The 19,196-nt window shown below is 39.4% G+C and overlaps 1 protein-coding gene across 1 annotated transcript in view; it reads right to left on the bottom strand.

The window, feature by feature from the left end:
* Positions 1-19,196, bottom strand: part of DSCAM (Down syndrome cell adhesion molecule) — a gene marked incomplete at its 5' end in the record, with an annotated part of 83,167 nt that overhangs the window by 7,546 nt on the left and 56,425 nt on the right. The window contains 4 exons of the mRNA XM_009702781.1: positions 115-264; positions 3,015-3,130; positions 8,782-8,812; positions 15,343-15,519. Of these exons, the coding sequence (XP_009701083.1) occupies positions 115-264; positions 3,015-3,130; positions 8,782-8,812; positions 15,343-15,519 (474 nt within the window). The remainder of the gene's footprint in view (positions 1-114; positions 265-3,014; positions 3,131-8,781; positions 8,813-15,342; positions 15,520-19,196) is intronic.

Here is a 19,196-nt window from a genome sequence, read left to right as displayed (position 1 = left end):
TCTCAGCTTTCAGATTGAAGAAAAAAACCCCAGGAGGATGCAAATGCAGGAGCACAGTATTCATTTTCTTCTAGCTTTCTGCTCCGCAGATAACATATTCACTTATATGCTCACTTGTTCCTGGCCGGGCATCGGAAACATCCACCAGTGGTCCTGTAGCTTGTGACACAGACTGGTAATGTACTGTGTGGGTGACAGTCAGGGACTTCTGCTTAGACGTCTCTCCAAAGTCAGCGTCAGTGAGCAGAACCGTTGATCTGTCATCTGTAAGTAAAAAAAAAACAAAACCACCCCATCAGATAACGAGTGGCAAATTTTGGGGTTGCCTTCGTAAGAGCTTTACAGTAAGTCCCCAAGCTTATTTTCAGCTGGATGTCACCACTGACGGTGGCAGCTCCCTCTTCTCTGCAGGACTGAAGATGGCTTAGAAGTGTGTACCACAGCGTGGAGCCTCTGGGTGTAAATTCAAAGTTCATAAAAACTAAAGAATAAGTGTAATTTTTATGTCTATCTTAAGCGATTTCACCTTCGAGATGTGCAACTGAGACAGACTATTAAACATCCTTCCAAAAAGCTAATTTGTGTGTAATTATTTTTGGCCCTAATTCCTTCTTTCTCATCTTCCGAACACTGCCCTCTTCCCCTTCATTTTCAGAGAGCTCAGCTGAGCTTTTCAACAACATATTCAATTTATTTCTTTCTATTAACATAATTAGTAACGCCCTCAGTGAAATCACCCATGTCTTCCCAAAAGGAGGTCATTAGGTAACGTTGCTAACCCCCTACCAGTCAGCTTTTTCTCCAGAGACAGAATATTGCAGAAGGAATGGCCATGATCCAAGACTGTTCTTAGGGAGCTGCTTATTTTTAAGCACATGAGTAAAGACATAGTAAGGGCAATGGAACTATACCTGCAGGGCTGCTAAGCATCCCTAAGTCCAGTGTTTTGTTGTTCTGGAAGCTGAGGGCTAAGTCCTACCAGCTCTCTCTGCACTAAATCTCACTACTGTAGGTTTGAAAAAGAAGCTTTGAGGAGCTTTATGCGAATTGTATAAGTTTCTCTCAACATAGTAAGTCCAGCTGACCGTGGGCTTTCCTGCAGCCGCAATGAAAAGTGCAAGGTAAAGCCTGACCTTGAGAAGGACTGGAAGAAAAAGGTGAGTGTTGACCTTTACTGCTGTATGGTTCTGCTGCCTACTGCTCTCCTCTGGGGTAGGATATATTCATGAAATTTCTACACAGATTTTGATCCCTGCAGAAAGCCAGTGCTATATGGCACTTACTTTTTTTTTTTCAGTTGTGATCTCTATTTCTTTGCTCCAAAGAGGAATCTGGTTCACTTGATCATGGAAGGTTTAACAGCAATAAATCTTCCACTAACCTTGTGCTTGCTGAACAACTATTTGCAAGCTATTGGACTTCCTTTTGCATTCTTTGTAGTCTTTTTATCCATTCATAATAGCAGTAGAAGCCACAAGAAGTTCCTGCTATGCTATGCTATATAGCTTTGTAATGTATTTCTAAGGAGAGAGGCAGCAATGGGGTTTCTGTGCATTTACTAGTCAGCAGAGGTTGATCCGCTTCTAAGCGTTCCTGGTTTTTGGGTTTTTTTAACTTGACAAGTCACCATTGAGGAGAACAGTTCTGCACAATAATATAACTAGCATTTTTTACCCAAAGGTGGCCATAAATAGAATAAGCATTACGAAATCAAATTACTCTGTCTCTGGCAAAAGATGAGCTCTTACTCAGGTTGGGAATAAAGCCTCTTGGCAGTAAACTATGCCAAAGACCGCCAAAGTGCCTGCTTATTCCGAGTGCTGTATGGAGAGCTGGCTATTACCAAGGCACTGATCGCATTGCTACAGTTAAGGCATTAATGGTATTTCCAGTATAAACCACTATTGCTCAGCAACTGTAACTCAACAGTAAAAACTGTCTTTAGGATGAAGCCTGGCACAACCGACTGCATCACAGAATCAAACTTTGCGAAGTTCCGATCAGGATTTTAAAAAAAGTCTGTATTTCAGGTGAAGCAGAGGTCTCCTTTTCAAATCTGCAGCACAAGCTGTGAAATCCCCTGAGGTCACCTCTCATTGTCAGACTGACTGCAAGGGTGACAGGGTGTGGGGTTGAAGCACCTTGTCCCTCCACGGTGTGGGCATGGACAGGAGATGCAGAGATGCTGCTCCCAGTTTGCAGAGCTTTCCTCTCCGGCCACGCCATCCCTGGGATGCTGTTATGTTCTCAAGAAGCTGAGAACAGCTTCTACACAGATTTTGATTCAAAAAAGTTAGAAGTTTAACAAGATTGGTCATTCTGGAGAGTCTTGCCACAGTGCGTACCCATACAGTCATGAGATCAGGTTGTATTTTTATTCTGTTGAGATTTCAGACATGTGTTTAAATTATTTGGGAAAAAAACCCGACACCAAATAATTTTTCATGACAGTTCAGCTACGTGCCAGCCACATGAGAAATCTTGTTTTCTGTTGTGTGAAACAGTTTAGATTTGAATTTTGCATAGATACACAAAAGCTGAAAACTGATCAAAATGTTGAAATATCATTTGCTATGAACAGGTGGACACAATATGCAATGTGTAAGTTTTAGAAGTTGGCTCGTGCAAATCTTTAAACAGTGATATTGTAGTTTCAGAATTTCATTTTCCTTATAAGTAATGCCAGTGATGCAGCTGCCTAGTCAAAGGCAAAAAAAGAAATCAAAATGAAAATCATAAAACCGCCAGTCTTCATTTACATTTTCTTCAAGCGGCTCTTTCCACCAGCTTCATTTTCCTAACGTCCTGCTTCATTTTAAATACCATACTGAGACTACCTCAAGTGAAAAATGATTCAAAGGGGAGAAAAAAAAAAATCAGTTTTCAAATGTGGCAAATTACTTCGTAGCTCTTTTTCCTTGATGCGTGGAGTGGAGAAAAGGTGTGAGATAAAGGAAGCCCACCTAAAATGCCTGTTACATTAACCAGTGAAAACAAGCCCAACAAGAGTTTACCAATGGTCTCCATCGTGTCCCTCTCCTCAATCAGAAGCTGTGCTCTGGGAATATCTATGTGCATCCTCAGGGTTTGCTGCTGCTTATTAAGAGTATCTGAAGTCCTGGTGTTCTTGCTACAAATTAAAGAGAAGCAAACAAATTAACATTCAGCCTAAATGCTTGCAAACTTCCTCATTTTAAATCTGTCCAGTTCAAACAAAAAGTAATGTAACCATAATCAGCAAAAATACTCATACATCTTATTTTCCCCTCTTCAGAACAAGTATATGGTATTAATTTATTGCACATGACAAGCAGTTAGATGAATGTAGCTTGTTGAGGGATTTGGTCTATTCTTTATCAGTAGGAATCTCCTGAAAATTTCATACAGTTTTCTTCAAGTGCTGTCACATAATGAAATTAGTAAAAACACTTTGAAAGATGGAGCTTTTCTTTTATTCCTCATGAATATGAGTAAAGAAACACACAGCGGATCAAACAGATTGGTAGGAAGATGATGTCTTGAGTAATTTCTAATTATATTTTTAACTTTTCATTATTTTTCATTAGATAAATTCCAAATATCACTAGAATTGATAAATGAAAACGCAAATTAATAACTAGGGATTCCATTAATAAATTGCATAAATAAATAAAGGTTTAAGTCCCATTGATGTTCCAAGACTAAAATTGCAAATCTTGTTTACATTCATGGATTATTTCCAATTGATTGATGCAATATTCTAAAAAAGAACAGAAACCAATTACTCTATCATCATACAAATTGAAACAATTTCATTTTAAGTTTGTGTAGCAGAAAATGACTTCTTCAATGAGCTGTCTACCGAAAGCAAATGAAAATGGATAGTAGAACTGACTGCTACCATCATTTCTAGTATAGAGCTTGCACCAAGAAACCTTCAGACTGCACTGAGGACCCAGTTACTTTTTGCCCTTTCAGATGTAATTACTCTTTGGAGGAGAGGCAATATTTGCAAACACTTCTTTATGCAGGGAGGCTGAGGAAAGTGAAGACAAATCAGCAAAGTGCTCACACTTCAAAGAGCTTTAATATCCAAGTGGAGGCTCATTTTCTAGTATAAAATGGCTGTAGATCACTCAGTTTAACTCTCCTTTGGCAATGAATTAGTGTTGTTAATGGAATCAGCAGAGGACTATTAAGCTGCTTGATGATAAGCTCACTTCTTCCTTGAGTGGGGGCCACTCCGTAGGAGATTAATGCATATGTGATGAGCCCACATCTCTAGACAATTTGCTTTAATTTCCTGCTGTGTCTCCATGTGAGCAAGACCTAAGTATTGCAGGTTTGGAGGTTCTCCTAGAACCCTTTTTAGGAGGAATTTCCTTATCATGTGGTCAGTAATTCTGCTCCAAATCCAAGAGTGAGATCGGCAAAGCACATAGGTACATCCCTCTGGTTGATTCTCACCTCCTGGCTTTCCCTGCTCTTGTGGTCCACATCATTAACACTATCTATGCACCACAAACTTTAACGTCTCTGTCTTTACCTGGGTGGTTCGGTGGTATGGTTGCCATCACATACAGATGGATAGCTGAAATGCATTTCAACAGCCTACAACTGCTGCCTCATTAATCATTATGGAAGCAAAATATCAGGAGAGTTACCCAAGGGCTGCCAGACTTTTCTCCATATATAATCAGTGCAGAATAGTAGTCACGGTGTCATTAAACACATAAATTTTCAAAGACATTTAGGATCCTAAAATGCAGACAAATTCCACACTGATGTTCTTGGAGTTTCTGCAAAGTCTCTGTGTGGATTAGACGCTACTCTCCTATTCATTTCCACTCCAGTTGCTGAAATGTTAAGAGACTAACATATTATCTGATTGTGAAATACGCTTGAATACATGCCCTTGAAAAGTCAGACTACTTTGGGCTTGTCCAAGATCATAGACCAAACCTGTGATCAAGTAGGAAACTGAATTTCTGAGGTCCAATTTCAACTAATAATCAGTAATCCAATAGTAACAGGCTACATGCAGATACATGCAGAACCTGTGCAATACATAACTGAGTCTAACAAATGCATCATTGCACCCCTCCTCTGCTCACCAGCAACGTAGGAGACAAAGGGATCAAATCAGGCACCTTCCTCAGAGAACGCAGACCCCAGAACCCCAGTGAGAGCTGGAAGCTCTGCGGCAGGACGAACGCTCTACAGTCCTACTATTGCAAAGTACTCGACTGCACAGAAAGTATTGCTTGGACCACAGGGAGCGGGAGGACAGTTCCCCAGGTTTGCAGTTATATTGCTCACCTGCCAAGAGAGAATTCTGAATCCCATTCTTGGCTCCAGGGATGGCTTTATGCAAAATACATGGAAGGTCCTTCAAGCCAGAACTGGAACCCAGGCTCCTCTATATTCAGGAAAATTCCCTACTATGTTTGAGAGTTATGCCTTGTTTTGTGTGATCTCTTTCCTCCTCCTTACTGGTCTAATTAATTCTCCTGTAGGCAGCAGCACGGTGACATGGGCTGTCCAAACACAAACCAGGCAACTGGCAGTAGCACGAGGGTTGCTGCTGATTAGCATGCTCTCTCTTTCTGGCTCAAGGAATTTTGAATTATTTTTTGCAGACCACAATAGCTCATCTTTCAGGTTATAAAAACCTAAAGTGCCAAGAGCAATTAAGTGCCTCTAGGACCTGGCAGTGAGGCAAAGATTTTTAGGACTGCAATTTTGAAGTTTGGTGCCCAAGTATTTTCCAACCTAGGAGAATTCAGGCATCAAAGTATTATAGCAGTCTGGTGGGTGAGGAGTCCATTGATTAATTCTTTAAAGAGAGGAGACATATCTACCTATATTTTCCTTAACCTACAGATAACAAATTCCCAAACTTAAACATAAGCTATGGCTATTCTTTACCTATCAGACCTTGTAAGGATCGGTGTATAATGCAATTCATTCCCTCTGGTTCAATGATTCTCTGAGCTCCAAATTGTTAGAGACTGGGAGCCTGTCTGGGGAACAAGTCAGTATGCATTTGCTGTAATCTTTTAGTCTACCAAGGCATCTGCTTTTGGTCGCTATGAAAGACAGATACTTGGGTACATGGGCCTTTGGGTCTGACTGACTACAGCTTTTATGTACAACCTGTGGATAAACAGGCCTTTTTCCAGAGGAAGTACAATGCATAAGGTACTTTGAAGGAGTGTGCATGGTTAAAAGAATATCCCCTTTTAAATAATCTTTCTGGACCTTTAATAAAAAAATACTTACTTGAGTGACTGTAAATATCTATAAGCACAGGAGAGGGTTAAACCTACCAACCTCGTTACTTAAGGGATTAAATATGGTGCTCTGTAAACCCAAAGTCATTCTGGGTCCTTGGCAGAGAGTCAGGCCACCTCACAGTTTCCTGATGTCTAAGCTGGTGGTTGTAAAAACGTATGGAAAACGAAATCTTGTAAGTAACCAGCCCGACAGAGGAGTATTTAGGCAGAAAAGATTCCTCACCATGTCTTCAGAACTAGAAAGCTCAGTCAATTGCTACACTGATTCACAGTGAACTGTTACAAAGGAGTTGGCCGGACCAACGCTTTCACCCAAAACAAACATAAAAAAGCTGTGATGGTACAGTAGCAGGGATTTTTATTTGCAAGTTTAAGGTATGAGCAACAAGTTGTGCAGTTCCCATTAAACTGCCAACTTCTGAGGCTTGTCCTGCTCCCCAGAAAAAGCCAAAGCCAGTGACTTTCAAAGCAAAGACTAAAGCTCCATTCTCAATCCACTTTACAGACCCTCATAAAAACCTCCTCAAAGGGAAAGCTACACAAAGCTCTCTCCATCCCTCACACCTTCCTACCAAGCAGGGAATCATCTTTTCTGCTCTCTGTCCAATACTTAAACAGCAAGGCAACTCTTTCCTGATATTTGTTTCATAGCAGATTTTGGTGAAATCTAAAAGATATATCAGGAGTTTTATAATATGTGACTATTGCTTTGGAGAGGGCTTATTATCCTTTGATTATTAACATGTTAAATCTTCAGGAACTTCTAGTGACGGTGGGTAGCTCAGGTTTTGGCTGGATGTATTTCACATATTTATCACAAATGACAGAGCATTGAGCCAGGCTGCCCAAAACAGCATCACTTTGAGAGCTCCAAGTTATGATGCGTCTGCAAATGTAGGTCTATATCCCCTACTTCCTCTAAGGTCCTGTTTTAATAGTCATTTGCCTTTGTTCACATTTCTAGAATAGAAATATCAAATATGACTATTTAATGAAAACAAGATTATTTGTTAATAAATGAGATAGGAAAAACTGACTTGATGATCATATTGCAATGCTGGTGAAAGGAAAAGCAAAAGGAAGATGAGTTACCTAGAAAACCAGCTCTGAACTAAAGGCTGGGAAGGGACCTGACTGCTCTCTGAGAGCATCAGGCAGGGAGGGCAAAAGAAGTTCTTTAATTTGAAGGTTGACAGCAGCAGAGGAAAAAAAGGGTCAAAACTGGGCACGTAAGTTGGCAGTTTGATAAAGTTTTCTAAGAGTCAGAGGAGTGAGACTCTGAAAGGGCCTTGCGGAGGCGGCGACAGGACTAGTGAAGCTAACCAGGGTTAAGGCAGAGGTTTACTGGTTGCGCAGAGGCGTTATGTGTAGTTGTCATTGGGACTGAATATCTTCATTCAAGAGTTTCAGCCAGTTCATGCTGGGTTTCGTTGGGGAACAGACTTGCTGCATATGCTAATCTGTGCTGTTTTCTGCGACACTGAAAAATATCAGAGCATATCTTCCTGAAGTTGCTTAAACCTGCAATCTGCTGCTAGCAGGGGTTTCTAAGCGGCAGAAAAGAAGGGTATGACCTGACCTGCATGACCAGTCTTGTTAACATCAGCGGGACTATTCAGATGTATTTGGAGACTGACGACACAGAGCTGAGTTTACACTAAAACCATCTGTCACCATGTCTTTGCTAAGTATATTTTTACAACAGCAGGTGAAGTTTATTGGGGTGAGGAATTTTACAGTACGGTTCATTTGGTAGAATATCGATGACATTCTCAAATTTGTTGCTTAAAAGTAAAAAGATTTTCTAGCAAACGAAAACTCATTTGAACTTAAAAATAATCCCTTGGTGATCCCATTTTCAAATATATGCAGCAGTTTTAAACTTCAATATTTTCCCCAGACAAAACAATAAACATCGAAGATATGAAATTTCCATCTTTGAAAGAATTGTGGTGCCAGAATAGTCATTTGGTTGCAATTCAAAAACTGAATTAGATTTCTGGATGCTGAGCTGATGGAACAGAACTGAAAAATAATAAATGGATTTACCTGCTCTTCTAAACCTTTGGGTATAAGCAGCTAGCACTAGTGAATGACATAAATATAACTGTATAGTTTAGAGATATTCGCATCCAGGCACTTACTGCCTTCAATCAGATGATTTCTGAAGAGCAATTGCTTTGGTATATGTTATGAAAATGTTTTTCTGAATAGGAAAATTGTCCAAATGGACCTACATAGCTTCCACAATTTAATCTACTAAAACAAGAATTCTCAGTTTTTTACCATTGTATTCCCTCACAGATACGGTCCACAAATTGTCTTTTTTCTCCCATTTCTAACTGACGACGTGTCCTAGTTCTTAACAAACAGTCAAATGGTGCATTTTGAAAAAGGCTTTAGGAATAGAAGGTTTACTTCTCTGTCTGTCCCTATAATAATTTTTAAATATGATCCCATAGTTGATAGATATTTTTCAATTTAAAAACATTAAATCTATTCTTACCTCATAAGCATTTCAGCCAAACTCTTTGCATCTAGAAGAAAATAGAAGAAATGTCATCATGAATGAAAACCTGAGAGACGAATTAGTAGGAAGTGATTTAAATCAGCCATGTGTAAGACCACTGTTGTTTCTCAGATCGCTGGCAAGAATAAAACAATCTCTAAAAGTCCCTACGTTTGCTGAAACTGCATTTCTGCCCCAGACACCTCTGTTTAGTTCTTCAGGAGCACCAATGATGCTTAGAGAAGTACAAGCTACCATTGGCTTAACTAGAAAAAAACTACAGAAACTTATCAGAATTAGGAATGCTTTAACAAATCATGGGGTTCTCTGTTCCTTCATGCCACAGTTAGCAAGTGAACAGGTGAGGAAGGAAGAAAGGGCAAGAAGACCAAAATGTTGACATCCATCTCTGGGCAGGAGCCAAACCCAAGCTGGATGAAGAGTTGCCAACCTGCCATTTCCAAACCAAACCTGACTGCATGGAGGTCTGAGCAAGGGAGGTCTCCAAGCAGTCAACTTGTTTGGTTGCTTGCAAATATGAATGTTTTTCCACTAGCAATAACTCAAAACTACTACTGGGTCTTCAGAGGACAGTCTGTACACAAAACAGGAGGTGGCTTATTCCTACATGGATCAGCCCTGCAAAATGAGGGGCTGCTGAAGGAGTGGTTGTCATTGTCATTGCTGTTATTATTAGCATAAAATCCTTTGTGGATACAATGATCCTGGTACTGAGCAGATCAAAAGACACAGCTGAAGGTTGGTTCACCCAGCGTTCTTCAGGTAGCTTTCTGTAAAACTCTGCCAACACAATGTAATAATTTCTGTAGTATTATTCAGCAAAAACAGACAGCTATGCTTTGTTCTCCTGCAGTCTGCTGCTAAACAAACTCACTTAAAAATGCTGACTCCAGAGTCCCTAAGTATATCACACAGCAACACGGCAACCTTTTGTGCAAACAGGTGAAGCAAATCTGAGAAGAAAACAATTTCAAGTTCTAAGTCTTCAAGCAACTTTCCTATTATGTGAAACTTTAAACGTCTTCTTCTATCTGCTGCTTGTAAATCTACCAGCACCTGCCACGACATTTACTGAATCTGTCTTTGTTTTCTCCATCTCACCTGTTTTCATTCCTTAATCACCTCTTAGGTCTCCGACACCTACAACAATTTCCTTGCTTGTGATCCTATTAAATATCCTGCCTTTAAAATTCAGAGGATGTAGGCAGAAACAAACCACCATCTTAATGCATCGCTCTGGCTACATTTGTATTCCCTTTTAAAAGGAATGGACAAAGGGTTCTTTTTATTCATTAAAAAAAATCTCAACAAAACCCCTTCCACCCACTTTCTACATACTGTTTCTCTGACACTGTGCCGGCTTGCCTGTCTTAAACTTTATTCCTCACCTACTACTGGAGAAGCTGAAATTCTGTGCTTCCTCTAGGTCTGTTTGCGCCACTCTTCTATTTTTAACCTCCCCCTATCCCTTTTCAGCACAAAGCATGGCAGATTCCTTGTGGACGGAAGGGCTCTTCGTCCGATATGTCCCATCTGATCCAAACAGCGCTCCATTTAGGCACTCAGACTTTCTATTTTTCACTTTGTTTGGGATTGCCTTCTGCTGTTAACACTCTTCTAAGCGGTATTACATAGTAGATGACAATGTCTTTATCGTCAGTCATAAACCAAACTACCACTGCTGCTGCTCCCAAATGATGTCAGTGATAGCTTTGCTACTGACTTCTAAGGACTTGGGAAGAGACCCAGTTTTTTGAAGAATAAAAAAAGAAAAAAGCAGCTCTGGTTCCAAGTCATGTTTTTTCAACAAACTTTACGATGCTTCCTGTTATTCTAGCAGCACTAGGATCACGAAGAGACTATGCACATATTCTCCCTCTGGCACACATAATAAGGGTGGTTTAATACGCAAATATTGTTTTCATTCAGCTAGCAGCTTTTGTGAAGCAATTGCTGCCTCCTTAAGTGAAGACTATGGATACTGTGCAGGTAATTCACAACTCGAGAAAAGGTGAACAGACAAAGTTGAAGGCTGCTTGGCCCAATGTCGTTCAGTTTGCTTTCGAGATTTGTTTACCAGCATTAAATGACAAACAGCCTCCCTCACATGTTCTCAGGTGCTGCACAGCATATAGCTGTGTTCCATGCTGCATCTGGAAAAGATGTTACATTCTCACCATTAAATGTATGTGGCACATATTCAAATACTCATTAACATATATGCATTCTTGGTCAAAGAGATGCAAAGGAGATTGTGCATCTTCAATCAAAAATAGCACGAGGCATCATGCAAGACCATATTGCAAGTCAAAAACTGAATGAGGAAGCACTGCAGAAAAAAAAGGAACCCCAGCAGGGTTTAAATGTACTAATTATTCAAGCAGACTGTTGCAATGGTCAGCAGCATTACTGTAGATAATGATGGCTGTACTGGGCACACGGGGTACTGTGGGACCAGACCAAAATAAACATCTCAAGAAGGTAAGGGATCTTACGTATCTGTCAAAGCAAAACCCAGAAGCCTAAAAGCAAATGAATACGATAACACTGTGTCCAAAACATCAGCTGCAAGAGAAATGCTAGTTTCACAAACCAGTGAGCATAGACTACAGATTGTAATGTGTATTTCCTACATTACACTTTTGATCAGTAAATTGAGAATACTTCATAAAATGAATCAATACCACTGCCAGCGTCCTATCTCCCAGCTTTCAGGTGAGGAAAACAGGGCTCGGGGAGGCCATGAATGACAGAGTGAAGTGGTTGATCTCCCGCTCCAGCCAAGCATCACCCCAGGCCTTAGTAAAAAAGACAAACTGGTCCTCACCGTGGGTTTGACACATGCCTGCACCGACAGGCACCGACTCAGCGACAGCCCTCACTTCCATTTGCAGGGTCAGCCGCCTTTAAAATTCTTAACACGTTTGGCTTTTCCCGTGGGAAATCAGGGGCCATGATACAGTTTTAAATTGCGTGCAGCCACTTCTGAACTATCATGCCACGCTGATACTTTCTGCTTGGTTTAAGGTGAGTTGGATTTAAAAACAAAGGGAAAACTATTACGGTAGTAGTGAAGCCAGGTTAATCGACTTTCTTGTGACCTGACCTGTGGAACTACTAAACTGGGCAAAAATCAGGGCTTGGCTAAAAACAATGCTTTCTTTCTGAACAGGCTAGTCCTGGAGAAATAAATCATACTGGGCATGACACAGGAGGAAGACAAAGGTTTACCTGTCCCTACATGCTAAAACAAGGAGTAAAAGGATTAAGAACGGAGAGACTGCTGTTCTTATGCTACATTTGCCCCAGGGAAACTGGAACCACAAACCCATTGTCTATAAACAGAGATACAAATGTTTGCAGGCAAAAATCACTGCAAACAAATCTGCAATTCCCACTCCTCTTTGTCAAGCAGGTTCAAAGAAGATACAACTCCTGGAGCCACAAAAGCATGAATTACATCTGTAACTTGTGTAAGTTCTTTTAGAAGGTCCCACTGTGGAAAGCATTATTTCTGATGTAGACTAGAGGGAAGTTGGTGGTGGAATCATGATTTAGGGAAAATGTACTTCAAAGAAACCTCACCAGGTGATACATATCAAGAAATAATGACAGGATTTCAATTACAAAACTAATTCAGATGAAAGTTGAACACAAAAACTACTAAAGTAAATCACTTTTTTTTAGTTAGGAGATCAGAAAAACTTGCAGACAAGACTTTTTAAAAGAACTTACTAAGGAGTTCTCTGGAAGAACAATACTGATTGTCAGTAAGACTTTTAGAACCTCCAGAAGAGCAGAAAATGGCTAACAAGGATCAGTCTTCAAAAAGAAGGAACAAAAAAAAATCTGAATCACTAAGGTCCTATCAATCCGATCTTGGCAACGAGCAAAATGACACAAAAAATTGAAAGAAGCTTGATGAAATGAATTAAAGGAGATGGAATCATTGAGGCCAAGCAATATAGACTTGTGGTCAATCAGCCAAGTCAAACAAAGCTGATTTTTTAAAACTGAGATTAAAATCCACTAAGAATTGATGACATTGAAAAAACCCTCACTGAGACACAATTAAATAACATTAAAATATTCTATTCATATTCCTCTAGAGCAAACTTTTGGACCTCAAAATATTTTAATAACAAAGTAACACGATGCAAAAATTAACACAGCACCCATTTTACCTGGGTTTCAACATATTCAAAACGCAACTTTAAGCAGAGAATCATTGTTTAGTATTTGTTATCATCATGCACCATGGGACATCACACCTTGGTACTTTTATCACTGGTCTGAAGTAAATGGAAAATAGCCGATAAAAGTTTGAAAATGACACAAGAATTAAATAGCTAAAATACAATGAAAAAGCCATGTCACTAAGGCATAACAATCTGGATCATGAGGTAGATTGGCGACAAGTTAGCGATGTATCTGTATTAGTATAAGGTCATATATCAAGAATACAAGCCATAGCTATATGATGGAGAATGTATCCTCTTGCAGCGTAAGCAGACAATTGTCAGATGGTCCGAATGGATAAGATGTTGAACGCAAACTCTTAAAATAATGCTGTACTCAAAAAGATGATCCTTGTAGATACAGACAGAAGACCATAAAGGGAAAGGAGAAAGACTGTTACCTCCTATCTGATACTGCTATGTCTGTTGCTGAAATACTGTGTTAATTTCTAGCATACACAGATGAGGAAAGCTACCTACAGATTGCAAAGGGACCAGATAAAAGCCTTGAAATTAATAAATGATCGGAAAACTACAGAGAAAAATTAAAGAAGATTCATCTGTTTCATTTACCAATGAAAACATTAAGAAATTACTTGCTTACCACCATGTAAATGTAATCTCCTCAGAGACCGAAAACAGGATACAAAAAAGAAAGATACTTTGGTCCCTGTACAGCAGACAGAAGTATAAAAGGGCCAGATGGCTGGGATGCTGAGCTGTAGCTTGACAAATTCAGATAAGAAGTGAGATGCAACTTTTACAGAAATGGTAGTTAAATATTGATCACTTCTACCAAAAGTACTGATGATTTCTTTGTCACTGCCTACGTTTAAGTGAAGCTCAGTTATTTTTCTAAATTCCTATATTCTGGGAGGAAATAATTCAGAGAAGTCTTATGTTATGCAAAAGCCATACTGGCCAGTGACGATCACCCTTCCTTAAGGGACTGTAACTCCAGAATCTATGAATACTTGCACATTAACCACCAACAGTCACCATTTCCTGGAGCCAAGGAGCTCAAAATATCCTGTTTGTTACTGGATGGAATTCCACAAGATTTCTGAGAAGATAACATTTTATTCACCCTTAACCCACCACTTTTTTGATGCAAAAAACTGCACAGAGGTAAATGACTGAGAAGGTTTTGAATGGGAAAGTTATTATACAAGCTAAAGCATCCAGATGCCCTGATTTCTAGAGCTGTGTGTGAACGATAAGGCTCATTATCCTCTTTGATCTACAAATTTGGCCATGCCTAAGAGCCCTGTACCTCTGCCTTTTTTTGCAAAAACATCCAAAATATTGGTAAGACAATTATCCAAAATATTGTTAAGACAAAACGAGACCCAAAAGAGAGACGAGTCGATGCTAAGGTGAGATGGAATACACAGGGTTGGCCCTGGTTTTAATATATATCTTGATCATATTCTGGTTAAAATACAAATAACGAAAGTTTGGGGGCTCTTGGAAATGCTTAGACTTATTTTTGCAGATGATAAATCGCTTTACTATTTATGCAACGTGTGATTTGAAAGGCTTTTTCCCAGATACCTTCAATGTAAGGTCTGCTGTTGTGTGCAGCAGTGCAAAACCCACAGGGCCAAGCGCAGGAGCGGCAGATTGCAATGGTCAAAAACCTGGCTGGGGTTCAGCTCAGGGTACTTACTAGAAGACTGACAAAGTTGAATGAATTCGCAGATATAAAACTTATTCATACATCTGAATTTGAATAAGGATTAGAGAAAAGTACAGATCAGTGACAACGAAAGGTCAGTGAACAAACAAGTGCTGTCGTAATAGATCTGTTATAACACACCACAGGGAAAAAGATGTGGTAACAAATCTGAGGATATCTGGTTGTGTTTTCTAGCCCACTAACATGTGGCTACTTCCATTTTATAATCTGGGAGTCACGGTTTGCATCTGCTGGAAAACTGAAATCCCCCCATCTTCAGAACATCTGATTTCACCCTTCAAAAAAAAATACGATTTTAGGTTATCGAGACCATTCACAAGTGAAACAAACAACAAAAAAAGGAAAACAAACAAGCACCAACACATGAGAATTATTTTCCTCTCCCCCATGCAAAACAGCAACAACGGATACATAAGTCATTTTTCAGATGCTTACTACCAGATGAAAAAGAAGGAAATTCTGTAGAAAACACATATGCTTCAGGTTGCCTCATGTCTGTTACGTATCGCAGGGAAATGATACCAATTGGGGATTGAACAGTTTGGTTCACGTTCAGGGAGTAGACATATATAGAAGTAAGTGCCAGAGCTCTCATCTTACCTCGCAGTCTCTTCAGTCTCTGCTCCCTCCTTCTCCTCCGCACAATCAGCAGCATCACAAAAAGCAGCAAGACCCCAACCAAGATACAGGAAATGGTCACCAGCATCTTTAGCCCTTCGTTGGTTGCCAGCCCTTCCTCACTTTGCACAACTGACTTAATGAGTGGAGGGATTGTACCTGGAAACAGTGTCATGATATTAGATGCCTATCAACGAAGACAAGAGATTGAGTTCTCAGGGAATACGGCATGTTATATGCTTCAGCTACATGCAGAACATTAAGAAGGATTTCTAACGTTCAGGGTGGATGCTACGTTTGCATGTGTAACGGCCATGCACACATAACCAGTCACACCGGTAACAAGGTAGAGACTGCAGAGACTCATAGATTATCAGAAATCGAGAAGAAGTGCATTCATTGATGAAAGAAAACCATGCCCATTATACAGCCAAATACTATGATCAATTTTAAGCCATATTAAATCATTACAAAACTGTAAGAGATCTTGGAATTACTCTCTATGTATACTCCTTACTATGGGAAAATCACACCCCTGCGACACACGCATACCTTCTGCTGGGCTTTTCTTTGTAAGGAACATATTTGACAAAGCTCATTTTCTGCTACGTACACCAGATGAATCCTTTGCACAGAAACATTCTTATATCATATCTTAGGGGTGCAGCGGTGATACTGATCTGAAATTCAGACAGCCAATTTGCTAAAGAGCGCCTGACATTATACTCATGAGTAAACCAGGAGAGTAACACTGGATAGAAACAGCCAAATTTTGAGAGTGCAATGAGGGAAATGAATATACAAGCTACTGGCATTGGCAGGCAGCTCACTTTTTCATTTTAGAGACATATTTGCATTTTGAATATACCTGGCTTCCTGGTGATATATAATACTTGAACTTTTCAATTCTTTTTTTCTTTACTTCTAAAGGACGTGAGAAGAATGCAGCACTTCCTTTGGAAGGCTGTTTGGTCATGGAAGACTTCTCACTCATTTCCTGATTACTATTAAACTGCTGAATGCAACCACAAATGAGGCTATAAAATGCAGATTTGTTCGAAATGGGTAGAAACACGCAAGTATTGTGAACTGTGATGACTTCCGATGGAAGCTATTCAATTTTAACCAGCTACTGAAACATAAAAGTGGCTACTTACTTGCTAAAATGATAGGAGGGTGAGAGAGAAAAACAGGCACATTCTTTTTCACATTTTAATTGCTGCATTGAGTGATATAGTTATATCTCATTATGTATCATACAGTATCAGAAAAAAAATTGTGATACGAAATGTGAGTGCCATAACCACAGTGAAAATGTAGAATTCTAAACCATATTTTTTCAGAAGAGCTATTTGAGTTGCATATAATGAGAAGAGTAGTTCCCTAAAGGGACGAAGATAAACAGAAAAGCTACAACCATCCAAACCAATATCAGGTACAACTGAAAATTTATTTTCTTACAATTGATTTTGAATAATTTTCTCCTGTCCCATTGTAGTTCTTCCCCATAATTTTCCTTCCTTTTCTAATTTTCCATTTCTTGGAATAAACATACAGCAGGATTTTTTCATCTTAACTGAGATGCAGTTTTTGCACTACTCTAAAATGATTAGATGAAGAAATGGGAAGAACTTCAAGCTCCTGAAGGTAATACTAATAACTACCTCTAAACCCTCCTGAATACAAAAGGGCCAAGTTTTGCTCTGAATTAAAGTCACACAGACCATTGGCTAAGGACTGTTGGGTTCGAGATTACCTGAAATTCTGTCTTGCTCTCCTTAATACTTCGATGAAAATCAAATTAAGACTGGCCTATAATTTCAGTTAAACCTTAAGTGTCTAGGTAAGTGATTATCATTTTCCATACCTCTTCCAAGTAAAGTGTAAACTTCTTAATATCATATACAGGCAGTACGAGCTTAATTAAAAAAACATACTGCAAGTTTATATATCCTTCACATTATCCATTTGCGGATATCTAGCAACTGTATTAGAAATTACCAAAAACTAAACCTGCTACACATTGAGAAAACACCATTTCAACATTTGTTGTCATCCTAGGTGTCGGCTAGAAGTGGAACAGCCAAAGCTGTTCTCAGAACAAGGTCTCAAAACAAATTGGGAGGGTTTGTTTTTTTCCAGGTCAATTCACCATCGCCCTTTGTTAGCCTGCTCTACTGGTGTGTCATAGAAGTTGTAACACGAATGTCTCTGACCCTGTTTTCCCCTGTGGTGCAGCCGTTCCAGCATCTCTCACTGCGCCTTGTGACTTCTGGACTACCAAGTGTTTCCCTGTGTCCTAACTGTTCTTCACGGTGGGAAGTCCCCTGGTGGGCTAGAATTAATTAGCATAGTTTAGAGTCGCTACTAAGCTGATCTGATTTAATGTCAGGGCTACTGAGTAGCTGATGTCTGAGTCGGGAAGCTCCTCTGCAGTGCTACACACTACAGGTGCACATTGCTAAACATATCTCCTGAAGTATTGGGTGTGAACGTTCTGAAAAACAAGGGTCAGGAAGGTCATAACATCTGTAAGCTGAAAATGGTTAGCTGAAATACCTACAAACAGAAAGCAAAAAGTCACAGGTAGATCTGTCATTAACCTTTTGACCTCATTCACCATGAAGAGATTTAAGGTAAAGGATACCTAGTCATGCTATTTCTCAGGAGCTCTATCACCGATAACAGTCAATACTGTCAACACCGATACTGCAGTCCAAACAAAATGACTGAAAGACCACGTAACTCAAGGATTTCTACAAAGTTTACAAAGGCTTTATCTTAAGACTGCTAAAGCTCCTAAGGTTGTTCTTAGCATTTGGTATCCAAGGACTTTCACACACGTATCATCTAATCTTCAAAGTACTGTCCTTCTACCTGGTTTTGCCGAAGGGCAGTGGTGACCCCTAGAAGCTGGAAGGGACTAATCTCACATCGCAAGACAATCATTGGCAGAGGTAGGGCTGGCACTCAAAAGTGGAGCTGACCAAGAAGATTCCCCTGGCATGCTTTCTGTAAATGAAAAATTCACTCTCTATGAAAACAAAAATTTCTGCATGAAATATTGATAGAAAATGTTCGTTTCTAACCAGATGCTATTTTCCAACTCTGAAGTGCTTTAAGCCTATGCAGCTTACCAAGGAACAAATGAACAGGGAGCTGGGACTCTGCAGGGTCAACTTTTGCTTTAGTAGCACTGAAATAGTTCTTCTACAAAATCTCTTCTGTGGGAACAGACTATCTTATTTTTTTAATAATAGTAATAATAATAATAATAATAAGAATAATAATAATCAGTTTACCATTTTAGTTCTGCATCAAATGTGACAAATTCAGAAAATCTGAAAAATGAAAATTGTTTTTCTATCCATATTTTCCTTTCTTAACCTTGTGGTCAGTATTTGAGATCATGCTGCTTCTCTAAGGCACAATATATTCCTGGCAAAGCACGCTTGACAAACAAAACCAGCAACGCTCTAAATGAGAAATTTTCTAGCTCACCAGAAGCAGTGGTCCAGGAAAATTAATGCTACAAATATTTTTATTGTTTCATTTTCTCACTTTTAAAGATGCCATACAGCAACACACAAAATCAAATGGTGTGCAAGTCACAGTACGTGAACCCAAGCTAAATATCATCACCTAACCAAAAAGCAGAGTCTGATAACATTTCAAATCAGTTCACTGTAAGAATATATTTAATTTCACTGTTATCAGTGGGAATCTAAGGCTCTGGATGTGCATTTTCATATTTTCATTCTAAGGTATGGCTTAAGACTGTTTGCCCCAGTTATAGATATGTAACAATAACTGTGGATGTAAAAAAAAAGATCACT

Source organism: Cariama cristata, unplaced genomic scaffold (genome assembly GCF_000690535.1).
Source record: "Cariama cristata isolate BGI_N322 unplaced genomic scaffold, ASM69053v1 scaffold1926, whole genome shotgun sequence".
Taxonomy (NCBI): Eukaryota; Metazoa; Chordata; class Aves; order Cariamiformes; family Cariamidae; genus Cariama; species Cariama cristata.
This window is presented reverse-complemented; position numbering and strand designations above follow the sequence as displayed.